This window comes from Nematolebias whitei, chromosome 2 (genome assembly GCF_014905685.2).
Source record: "Nematolebias whitei isolate Nwh7 chromosome 2, NemWhi1, whole genome shotgun sequence".
Lineage (NCBI taxonomy): Eukaryota > Metazoa > Chordata > Actinopteri > Cyprinodontiformes > Rivulidae > Nematolebias > Nematolebias whitei.
In genome coordinates this window covers 27,423,323-27,435,819 of record NC_056499.1, presented here as the reverse complement: position 1 = coordinate 27,435,819, position 12,497 = coordinate 27,423,323, and the positions used below count along the sequence as shown (strand labels likewise).

At 40.0% G+C, this 12,497-nt stretch overlaps 2 protein-coding genes across 2 annotated transcripts in view; both read left to right on the top strand.

Moving 5' to 3' along the window:
- LOC119430154 (enhancer of mRNA-decapping protein 3) overlaps nt 1–4,637 on the top strand; it is a 25,861-nt gene extending 21,224 nt beyond the window's left edge. The window contains exons 6-7 of the mRNA XM_037697595.1: nt 2,041–2,258; nt 4,049–4,637. Of these exons, the coding sequence (XP_037553523.1) occupies nt 2,041–2,258; nt 4,049–4,383 (553 nt within the window). The 3' untranslated portion in view covers nt 4,384–4,637. The remainder of the gene's footprint in view (nt 1–2,040; nt 2,259–4,048) is intronic.
- Nucleotides 4,638–7,886: 3,249 nt separating this feature from the next.
- Nucleotides 7,887–12,497, top strand: part of LOC119423693 (tyrosine-protein kinase CSK) — a 60,335-nt gene continuing 55,724 nt past the window's right edge. The window contains exon 1 of the mRNA XM_037691102.1: nt 7,887–8,102. The gene's annotated coding sequence lies outside the window, so the exon portion shown is untranslated. The remainder of the gene's footprint in view (nt 8,103–12,497) is intronic.

Here is a 12,497-nt window from a genome sequence, read left to right as displayed (position 1 = left end):
AATAACATCCGAATCCTTCATAGACCAAAGAACTCACGGTGGAAAAAGCGTAATTTGAGGCAATTAAACAATAACATCCGAATCCTTCATATATCAAATAACTCACGGTGGAAAACGGGTAATTCGAGGCGCACCAGTGACCCCCACTACCTGAAAAGGAAGAAGCAGGTAAAGATAATGGATGGTTGGATGGATGGATGGATCAATCAGCTGATCACCTACCGCGTGCGTCTCCACACATGCTTTCATTTGCAGTGAAGGAAGTAGCAGCATCTACAAAATCCAACGCGAGCAACGCGTTCAGTTAAAATAGCCTTGTTCTATATTTTTCCAAATAATTTTGCTTTAAAAATATTTTTGTTCATCTGTATAACAGCCTATCTTTACAGTTGATTTTTTAGACTATTTGTTTTGTATGTTACTATCCATTTGATGACTTTTTAATAAACATAAATCTTATAGCTTCCTTTCATTACATTTTTAAAACTATCATATCAAATTAATTTACTTACAAAAGCAATAAAAGCTTAATTAAAAAAAAAAACAACGTTTTTTTTTTTGTTTGTTTTGTTTTGTTTTTTTCGCAGTCAGCCCTCTAATTACCAGTAATCCTTTAGGTCCGGGTAGGGCTCGGAAAAAAAAAAATCTACGGGCTTGGTCCAGCCCGGTCCGGGACGGATTTATTAGACCCAAATACAACTCTAATCCAGAGGACCTGACTCAACCTTGTTAGATTTATCTACCTGGATTATTGAGCATGCGTCAGGACATCTTCGCTCTTATGTTTCTATGTGTGTGTTGGATATTTGATTGTGACTTCTAGTGAGGATTATTTAAATTTTTTTTACTGGTGGTTGGTTGCACGGTGTTTTTAAATCCTTACAGGCTGAAGCTGTGCTGCTTGGTTTTGTATTTTTATTAGTGAGGAAGTCTTACTGAGGATCACAGAACAGCGGCGCAGTGGCTCATATAACAAACAGGTTTATTGTCTTTGATCCTTTTCATCAATTTAGCACTGTGTAATGCCTGAGAGTCTCAGGTTTACTCTGGAACTAGTTTGAGCTCAGATCAAGTTTAGTTTTGCTTTGCAGTAGCAAAGATGCTAAAGTGGTGTGCCAATATTTCTGTGATTCCCTCAAATCACCTTTGACACAATCTGAATTAAACATAGCAGAGATGCACAACCATTTAGTAAAACTTGCAGGTAAACTCATGACTTAATGAGCAGTTAATGCACCATTATTACCAAAATTTTAACTATAGATATATTTTCTACTGAGCTTTACCTTTTATAGAAATATTACAGGCAGTTTGTACTTTATCTACAAAATAGATAAAGTAAAGTAAGTAAACATTATTGACTGCTTCTTAAAAAAATAAATACACATTTTCTAATGAATACAGCCTCTTATTTTACTGTTTGATGTATTCATATAATTTGTAATTGAACCTCTTCACTATTTAAATTAAGTTTTCCTCTTCCCAGTTGTTTATCTAGTATGAACCTAATTCGAAGAATTTATAAGTAGGAAACAATAATGATAAACTTTGCCCATTATCACGGGTCATGTTCTTAACCAATTCTAAACCAACTAGTTTCCATAAAAATATGTTTATTATTGCAAATAATTTGCTGAATTTGCTGACAGCCTTTTCCCAAAGACGTTAATATTTATTTGTTTATGATCATGTTTTCTTAGGAGGTTTGGACGGAGTACAGCAGTTACATTGTACGTTTGTCTCAATAGTTTAACAAGGAAGTATTTTGGAGTGGGGATGCTTTCAAACAGATGCTGTAGAATTAATTTAATTGCAGATCAGATACTATTTAAAAGAAAATAAAAGCTCAGCAGTGAATAACAAAACTGTCCACAATGTCTAAACACATTATTCATCACTGTGCGTTGCAGAATTGATCCATAGGCTCCTGAAATTACGTTTTTACTTGTTATATTTGGTAACATAAGCAGTTTAAAGCTGTGGTTGGTTGTTTTTATGTTGTTGTTTTTTAAGTTATTATTATGTTTCAATTGTCCACAGGCTCTCTCCAAAAAATTCTCACCAGAGGCCCACAGTCGTCCTGCTGTGTGGGCCCCACACGCAAGGCGCCCAAGGCATCAGTTGTGGTAGACACCTGGCCAATCATGAAGTGGAAGTTATTTTGTTTCTGCCCAGCTTTTTCAAGATGGAGGATTCAGTCACCAGTGAAGCTCGCCTCTACAGCAGGACGAGTGGTCTGCAAGTGGCTAACGTCAGAGGTAAAACTCATCAGTGTTTTAGTCAGTTACTGTGACGGGAGGTTTTATACTGAACCACAGAGTCTGTACCAGTTGGCAATCACACCGTCACACTGGAGGTAAATGTTGCCCTCTAGTGGACTTTCATTGTTGTACTTGGAAGATCAGACAGATGATTATTTTGGAGAACTTTTGCGCTTTTAGCATTTAAATGTATAGTGGTGTTTGAAAGTTTGTGAAGCCTTTATAATTTTCTATATTTCTGCATAAATTACCTAAAACATCAATATATTTTCACTGAAGTCCTAAAAGTAGATTAAGAGAACCCAGTTAAACAAATGAGACAAAAATATTATACTTGGACATTTATTTATTGAGGAAAATTATCCAGTATTACATATTTGTGAGTGGCCAAAGTATGTGAACCTTTGCGTTCAGTATCTGGCGTGACCCCCCTCCCTCCCCCACTTTCTCCTGTGTAGCAATAACTGCAACTACACAGAACAGCTTCAGCTCTGGGATGTTGGTAGGTTTCTTCACATTAACTGCTCACTTGAGGTCCTTCCACATCTGGATTGGATTCAGGTCAGGACTAATGAACTTTATTCTTCTTGAACCATTCTTTGGTAGAACGACTTGTGTGTTTAGGGTCATTGTCTTGCTGCATGACCCACCTTCTTTTGAGATTCAGTTCATGGACAGATGTTTTGACATTTTCCTTCAGAATTATCTAATATAATTCAGAATTCATTGTTTCATCAATGACAGCAAGCCGTCCTGGCCCAGATGAAGCAAAATAGGCCCCAACCATGATACTACCACCACCATGTTTCACAGATAGGATAAGGTTCTTATGCAGGAATGAAGTTTTGTCCTTTCTCCAAACAATGCTTTTCAATTGTAGCAAAAAGTTCTATTTTGGTCTCATCCGTCCACAAAACATTCTTTCAACAGTCTTCTGGCTTGTCCACGTGATCTTATTAAACTGCAGACGAGCAGCAATGTTCTTTATGGAGAGCAGTGGTGTTCTCCTTCAACCCTGCACACATTGTTGTTCAGAGTTCTCCTGATGGTGGACTCATGAACATCAACATCAGTCAATATGAGAGAGGCCTTCAGTTGGTTAGAAGTCACCATGGGGTCCTTGGTGACTTTGCCACACGCCTTGCTCTTGGAGTGATCTTTGTTGGTCGACCACTCCTGGGGAGAGTAACAATGGTCTTGAATTTCCTCCATTTGTACACAATCTGTCTGACTGTGGATTGGTGGAGTCTAGACTTTTTACAGATGGTTTTGTAACATTTTCCAGCATGATGAGCATCAACAACTCTTATTTCTGAGCTCCTCAGAAATCTCCTTTGTTTGTGCCACAATCCACTTCCACAAACATGTTGTGAAGAGCAGACATTGATAGATCCATGTTCTTTAAATCAAACAGGGTGTTCACTCACACCTGATCATCATCCCATTCATCGAAAACACCTGACTCTAATTTCACCTTCAAATGAAATACTTTTGCCACTCACAAATATGTAATACTGGATCGTTTTCATCAATAAATAAATAAATGACCAAGTATAATATTTCTGTCTCATTTGTTTAACTGGGTTCTTTTCTTTTTATCTACTTTTAGGACTTGTGTGAAAATCTGTTGATGTTTTAGGTCATATTTATGCAGAAATATTGAAAATTCTAAAGGGTTCACACTTAAAAGCACCACTGTAAGAAGCTAAATAAACTTAACATAATCAGAACACAACTTTGTTAAAATAAAATACTTTTTGCCTTCTCTTCCTCTGCACATGTCCCAGAACTACCAGTAAGTCCAGTCGATCTGGTCATCAACTGCCTCAACAGCCATGAGAACCCACTGCTGAGGGAGCAGTCCTGGTACCAGTCAGCTGCTGACTGGGCCAACAGGAATCGAGCTCCAGTCCTAAGTATCGATCCTCCAATCAGTGAACAGCCTCAGACCGTGGAGTCAAAGTGGATCCTGTCTTTAGGTCTTCCTCTACCTCTAGCAGAGAATGAGAGCAGACTCTACCTCTGTGACATTGGCATTCCCAAACTGGTGTACTCAGAAGTTGGCATCAGCTACTACTCACCGTTCGGATGCAAGTTTGTGATCCCTCTGCACCCAGTGTAGGGATTTCCAGTGTTTGTTTATTTTCTGTTAGTGAGTAAAATGAGTTGTATATGTTTAGGAACAGCTATAGGACTGAAACAAGACTTTGTAGCAATTCTTTTAAATGTTTTTGACACATTCCTGATCATCTGACAGGAGAATGAACTGTATGTGAGCGTGGAGCATGGAGTCTTATTTTTGTAAAGAATCTGTTTCTTGTTCTTTCCTACCGTTTGATAACCCCTCGACACTGATGTGATATTTATAAAATGCTGAGCACTGAGTGTATCATTGACCTCAGGCTCCTGTGGTCAGTGAAATCAGCTGAAACAGTATGTTTCCTGTAGATTGCAGCTGTGGCTTCACGCACAGCTCAGTTTACAAGTGTGTGCTGATGCAACAACCACACCTTTATTGTGATGCTTCAGTCATTTCATTTGAAGGCATGATCCTCTCAAAAAGGTGCTTTTTGTCAAGTACTGTAATGGCTGTAGCACTAAGTATTTATGTATTGACGTATTTTTATTTATTTTTAATACTGTGCATCTCAGGAGCAATTCTTTAAAAAAAATTTAACATTTATTTTGACATTATTTGATTGTACTATTTGAGCACAAAAATGAAATATAAAAAGAGAAATCTGATGTTCCTGCTGGATTTACTTGTCTGTGTTTCTGAAGTTCCTCAGATCATGCAAAACTTTTAAGTACACATTCCAGGGATTTAAATATTTTAAGCCAGATGAATTTTTCTAGGATTATGGCTGTTTGAATTTTGAAAAACATAAGGATTACACATTTTTGACACTTCTACGACAGTGCCAACTCTTGTTTTAAGGTTTTATTTTGCGACTGTTAATTGGAGTGGTGGCGCAGAGGTTAGAGAAGATGGGCCTGTGATCAGAAAGTCGCAGGCTCAACTCCCAGTACTGTGAACATCAAAATGTGGGTGGAAAAGGTGATACACCCACGCCTGCCTCCACCCTCACTTGCCCCACTCTGGACCCCTGAGCAAGACCCTTAACCCCCACAATTTGCTCCCAAATAAACGGGTCTCTTGAAAATGAGTTCTCGTGACTCAATGAGACTACCTGTATAAATAACGGGTAAATTAAAAATTGTAAACAAAACAAAGCAAAAACAGCATCGGTTAACGGCTATGTTATGCCCTGGAGTAAATGGCAAAACGCACAACATATGAGGCCCAGATGATTGTCATTTAGACTTAAAGAATTTTAATCACAAAGCACCTGAACACAAATGCAAACTGGAAGCCCCAGTTAAAACAAGCAACAAAAAAAAGGGAGAAACTCAGAACCAGTCAGCAGTTGGCCGTTGGATTTCGGGCCACTCCCCTTGCCATATGATGGGGGGACTAACCCTAGTTTAAGTTGAACAGAGTTTATTCACTTGACAGATATCTGAAGATTATTTGGCCTTGATTTCTTGGAAATTACCTCCAAAAATAATCCATATTAAATCAACTTAACCTGTTGAAGATCCCAGTCAACAGATTGCTTTAAAACCTCTGTATAATAAAGGACAGTGGCTGCAGCCGTTTTGCTTTGTTACTGTGCAAAGACAAAAAAAATATGAACACAGCTGTAATCAGAAAGTGCTATTGTAAAAAATAATAATGAGTTCAAAGGTCTAGCATACCTTGAAAAATGCATTTTACACTCTAACTTTCATCCCAGCGTTTTTATCTATAATCTTAGGTTAAAAAAAGACTGACTTAAAGCCATTTTAGTTAAACCTTGGAAATAAGGTTATGCACAACCTCAATATCTGTAAAACGGACTGAAATATAGCCATTTTTCTGCTTTGTAAGGTTGACTGGCTGTGGTGGCCATCATTTTGGATTGACTCCAAAAGATGATCAATTGTAGATGTAATGTTCATTAAAATCTTCATGAGATGGTTCAGTTACAGGCTCGCAGGTTTGACTTCAGCAGGTACAGCCAAAGTGATAGAGCAAACAGGTCTACAGATGACACTATTGCTTTAGCAGTGCACACCTCCCTCAGCCATCTGAAGCAGGAAAGCACCGTTGTGAGAATGCTCTTTGCTGACTACAGCTAAGCATTCATCACCATTACCCCTCCAAACTGGTCTCCAAGCTCACCACACTGGGCCTGGAAAAGTCAATCTACTGCTGGATACTGGACTTCCTCACCAACAGATCACAGACAGCGAGAATCGGCAGTCACCTCTCCTCTATACTAGTCCTCAGCACAGGTACACCTCAGGGCTGTGTCCTCAGTCCACTCTTGTACTATCTATTTACACATGACTGTACCACCAGGGCCAGGCACAGCTTACATGATACAGCCACATAGTACAGCAGCAATAAACATTAGGTGTCACAGATGTGGCTTGGTGCAATGTTATTGTCAATTGGTCAGTATTATTGTTGAGTTCAGAAATCTGACAGTTTGTGGGTAATAATAATTGTTTTTGAGTTTTTTCATGCGTGATGGGAGGCTCCTGTATCGCCTGCCTGAAGGTAGTAGACGGGAAAGTCCTTGTGTGGATGTGGTCCTTAATGATGCTGCATGCTTTACGCAGACATCGGCTGTGGTAGATGACCTGGACTGCTACCAGTGATGTCCTCTGCTGTTTGCACCACCCTCTGTAATGTGTTCTGTCTCTGATTGGTGCAGTTCCCACACCATTCTGTGATGCAGCCTGTCAGCAGGCTCTCTATTAATGAGGATGCTGGTGTTAGTACCAAACTTCTTTAGTCTTCTTAAGAAGTAGAGTCTTTTTTGGGCTTTCTTGACCACAGTATCTGTATGTAATGTCCAGAACAAATCCTTAGTACTGTGAACGCTGAGGAACTTGAAGCTGCTGACTTGCCCCACTTCAGCGTTGTTTATGAAGAAGGTGGAGTGCTGGCCTCCACACTGCTTCCTGAAGTCCACTATCATCGCCTTTGTTTTGCTGACATTTGCTGACTGAGTTTGTTGTGGCTCCTTGGACTGATGAACTTTTGGATGAAAGATGAAACGTTTTAACAAAAAGAAACCATGAACAGGACCTGACTTAACTTTGTTACAAGGAAGGATAGCTTCAACAGGTGTTTAAAAAAAGAATCCAATTTCCCAGATTGAGGTTGAAAATATTATTTATTGGTTTTGAAAACTTTAAGTATGTTGCAAGACAAACTGAGCATCAACAAAGTTGGTCACAAAAGGGATAATACCCAAGGCTGAACTGAGTTTGTTAATAATAAATAACTGCACGACGTCCACAGTAACTTGCTCAAAAGTTTAAATATGGAAATAAAATAATTATCACTTTTCATATCCCTAAAAAATATAAAATGTATGTAAAACAGGTTGCACCACTTCCTGATAACAGGTTTTTAATCTAAAACAGACTGGTAGTTGATATGTGGTGGAACAAGTCTTCACCTGTTGGCCACGTGGCTGTGCTCCTGTTGGCCACGTGGCTGTGCTCGCGGACTGTTCAGCCTTGTAGCTTTGTATCGCTTTGCGCATGCGCGTCCGGTTAACAGAGCGGAGACCATTTCCTTCCAGTAGCGGGCCTTGTTACAGACACACATAAACATACACATATGCAGTCAGAGTGCAGACAACCGTCAAAGCGAAGCCCCGTTTTGGATTGCCTGATATTACTGCCACAAACACCGGATGCGCCCAACCACAGGTTATCCTAATGGACTTTCATCGCTGATCCATAGCAACATCTGCTCGACACCACGGTGGGATCTTTTGGGTGAGTTGACTGTTTTTGTCTCTGTTGCAGGCAGCAACAGCCCGAGACTCAAAAAGAGTATGCCATTATTGGCTTTTACGCTGTGCGTTTCGGACTCTGGTTTACATTCCCCGACAGCGTTTAAGGGAACTAGAAAGCAGTTATGGCTGTTCGGAGCTAACGATTAACCTGGCTGTGCGTTAGCTTTAGCTGCTAGTTAACGTTCAGTGTAACGCCACGAGATCCATTATCGGACAGCACGGAGCACCGTGGGTTTGACCCTCTCTGACTTATACAGCAGTTCGGTTTAACAAAATAATAAGCCACAGGTACTCAAAACAAATAAATTGTTAGAATTATGTTGGCTTATTCGCCTGTTTTAAATGTAGTTATGACATGGGCGCTTTCGTGGTTGTGCCCCAAATCACCGAGTCCCCCCCCCCCCCCCCCCCCCCCCCCTTTTTTTTCTTCCCTGCTTCCATAGTCGGACAAACTGGTATTACGGTATTTCTGGTTTTGGTGTTTTCCCTTTTCCTCTTCTCCCAATTAACATGGTGTGTGGTTGAGTGTCGTAAAGTCTGGAGGGCTGTATTTAGGGCTGGGTGTGTGTTTTTACGAGATAGTAACGCTGAGTGAAAAGTGGGAAGAACTCTGAAGAGACATGTTACACGCAAATACTGTACTGTTATGTTTTGTTTGTTTGTTTGTTTGTTGTTATCATTTTAGCTCCAAAAGGAGTATGACAAACACGACAGATCAATTCTGTCCGATAAGAGACCCTACAATATATTTTTGTCTTTTGTGACAATGAAGGATTGTGCTGAGTTCCAGCTCTTTCCTTCAATCAAGATTAATCTGCCTCTAGTCACTGACCAGGCTTTTCTGTGGGATGTATCTTTTTGTTGAAAGGCTGGACATGTGTCACATTTGAGAAGGATGCATTTCACGCAGATTGTTGGGGAAACAGAAGCTTCTTGCATTAGCCCTGTTTAATCATTGAAGACACTTCTGTGATCTTGTGTTGACTCATACATTCAAGGTTCTTATCATGTCTTGTTGACTTGATGTCATTCTCATCACATGTGGTACATGAGGTGGAACGAAATTGTGTACCCAGTTACACCCAAAATAGCAACAATATAAACTATTAAAAAAAACTATACAAGGATCTAAGTTATACGCCAAACAATAATAATGTAAAACATTTTTATATACTTTTTATTTTACCAGGAAGAAATCCATTGAGATCATCGATTTCTTTTACAAGGATGTCCTGGACATATCCTATGTATAATATGGTAATAATATAATACAGTATATTAAACAGCAGCCTGAACATGAGTCTGTTGTGAGCGGATGGGTATGAATATAGCAGCTTATGGGTAAGGAGTCAACATTATAGATAATCAGCAGCACGGATAAAGTGACATATCAGCAATTAAAGTGGAATTACTGTGATTTTTCTGGTTAGGAATTTATGAGTCTAAGAGCTTCAGGGTAGAAGCTGTTTGTCATATTTATCCCACAAGAAGGTATTTTAAAATTTTATTTTATTTTTCAGATCTGGGGGTTAACAGCCAGGTTTAATGTAGAAAAATCCATAGTGGAAGTATTGTAGCTCAGTAAGATGCTTACAGACAAATGTTTTATTGATAGATGTGTTTTGTGGGTTCATTGCATACACTGACTGCTGTCAACAAAAACAGTTAAATCGTGTCATCTGGACCAGTTTCTTTAAGTGAGAAACGTTCGTCCCCCATCCAGAGGACTTTGTCAGTCTGCAGCCTGCCAACCAGGTCTGCCCCATAGCGTTCGTTGCTGTGTTTCAAGCCAACCTCCTATTGGAATCTCAGAAGTAGGACTTTAACACATGCAAAACACACCCATCCAAAACGATCAATCATCATGTACAACAATCAAATGTTTTAGGCCAAATGACCAACTTGTTACTCACAGAAACAGCCTGAGGACAACCAAGGCCAAAGTGGTTCAGAAAAAGGTTTGTAAGCTCAATCATCCAGGTAGATAGCAACAACAAAAAAACTGACTGCTGTCCTTCCACCTTTTGCATGGTTTACTGACTCACTTCCTCAAGGTCTGCATTGTTAAAATGTCCATACCTGTGCAAGCCATGGCAAGACTATAACAATGTGTGTGCGTCTCCTTGTGGAGTTCCCATGAAGTTTTGGTGAACACTGTCTGCCGTCTGTTGTTTCTCACCTTATCAGCCCTGATCTTGGCCCTGGGGTTTTCTCAGGGGAAAAAAAAATCTGTCGATTAGTGTATTATCTCAGTGCCTGTCCATGATACCCAGCATGCCAGTGTGTTGTGGTTGCTCAGAAATCAGAATATCACCCAGTGAGATCTTGTCGTCAATTTACATAACTGATAGGCTCAGCAGATATGACCAGTGATTAACTTTTACATCAGAATCTGAACAACAACAGCGGCAAAGGGAGGGTCAGATACCAAAGATAGGGATTTTGTGGGTGCCCTGCATTGTATTCAGTTGACCTTTTTGGCTCTGTGACAATTACATGGCATGCAGCATGTTTAGAAGTGATCCTTAATCATAGTAGAATGAAAACAACAGACAAAATAAATCACTTTTATGAGAGGATACCCTTGTTTTGGCTCCCATGTTGGTGCAGAGTGCCGACTATGAGACTGTCTATTAGAGAAATCTGTTGACTTGTTGAACTGGGTGGGGTGTGGGGGATTGGCATTCATTATCCTCTAAGGAATTTGGATGACCAGACTGCAGCATGTTAGGAATCTGTACACTGTGTCTGTCAGAGCTGAACCGCTGCCTGTATGTTGGTATGCCCAACATGGCACCTAGTGAATCTGTACTGACTACCTTTTAATTATTTTTCTTTTTAAGCAAATGTCTTGGCCATTTTTTTGTCATTTATATTTTTTTAAATGTCATTCTTGAATGTAACTCCACGTCTTAATTTCACATCAGAATGCATGCCTGCTAAAACACTTCTCCTAAAGCAGCAGCAGCTTCACAGATGAACATCTCTTTGTCTGTGACCCTCTTTCATTTCACTGATGGCTGCATAGGATTAGTCCGGTTGAAGTGCAGCTTGAATAAGGGCTTGAGGCGACAGAACGAGTCTGCAGAAATAGCTACACGTTGGCCCAATTTTAATTAGTGATGAGTTCATTTTGTGGGGTTGAAGGGTTGATCCTTAAAGCTGCAAGAAGCTGAGCTGTGTTGCTGTCTCATGTTGGGCTTTGAGCCTGGCTTATGTGCTCAGCAGGCAAGAAACTGCTCCCCTGTCTGTCCACTGACCATCTCATTGCACATTTGAAGCTTGTCCAAGACGGGCATGGCAGTGTTTAGCTTGTTTGTTTGTGTTTTTCCTCCTGACTTAACATAAGTAAATATAATAAAAGATCAGGGGTTTATTGGTGAATCTGCTTTATAGCTTACAGTAAACTGATATGTACTGTATATGTATCTCATCACAGATGATGGACAATCCTGGCAGCTTTTGCAGCATCACTTTGCATAGATGCATTCAGCCTATTATAATTTTCTGAATTGTTTCGCATCTAGAGTTTGTAGCTTTTAAATAACTGTGTTGCTGAGAGCACACACACAGTTCACTGAATCTAAATAGATGCATGAACATTCAGTGATGCATTTTTATTGTAACATGCAAAGAGGCAAATTGTGTCGGAGTCCACTTGTGTAGGAAGGCTGGTAGAAGTGACAGTAGATCTCCGCCTGTCTTGCTTCCTCTTTCAGTCGGTGTAGGTGCATTATTCAGTAGTACTGGCCTTTTTTTTGTTTGGGAGGTGTTTAGCAGGGAAGTGATCAGTAGTGACTGTAAATATCAAACACCACTTCCTGCCTGGTTCATTTCTCTTAAAATGGGACTGGACAACCCACTTGCCATAACTAGTATAATAAAATAAATATGTTTTTATTTTTGTTCTAGACTAATTTAGTTCAGTTTGAATGTTCTTGTTTTGTGTTTGTGTGGCACATCAAATTTGGTTTATAAAATTGCCAGTTTAATAAAACCCATCTCTGTGTTCTCACATTTTTCTCACCCACTTTTTCTCATCTTTTCTTTCTAGCAACAGCTGAGGTCACATAAACCATCCCTTTTACCCATGTCTTTTTTCCTGCTGCCTCGCACAATCGTAGTATTTTTCATAAATCTCATGTAGATTCAGCTCAGTCTTTCTGTCTGGACAGCGGCTGCGGATCTCCTTGACGGCCATGAGGCTCTGACCGCTGCGGCCTCTGACAGTGAGCCATTGAGATGAGATACGAGCCTGACGCATGTCTCAGCCGTTCACCTTCAGGCTTCAGTGGTTTCCTGCTGGAAATCCCTCGACTAAAGGAGGGTGGAAATCTGACATTTCTAGAGACCAGCGTTTCAGACAACTTGACAC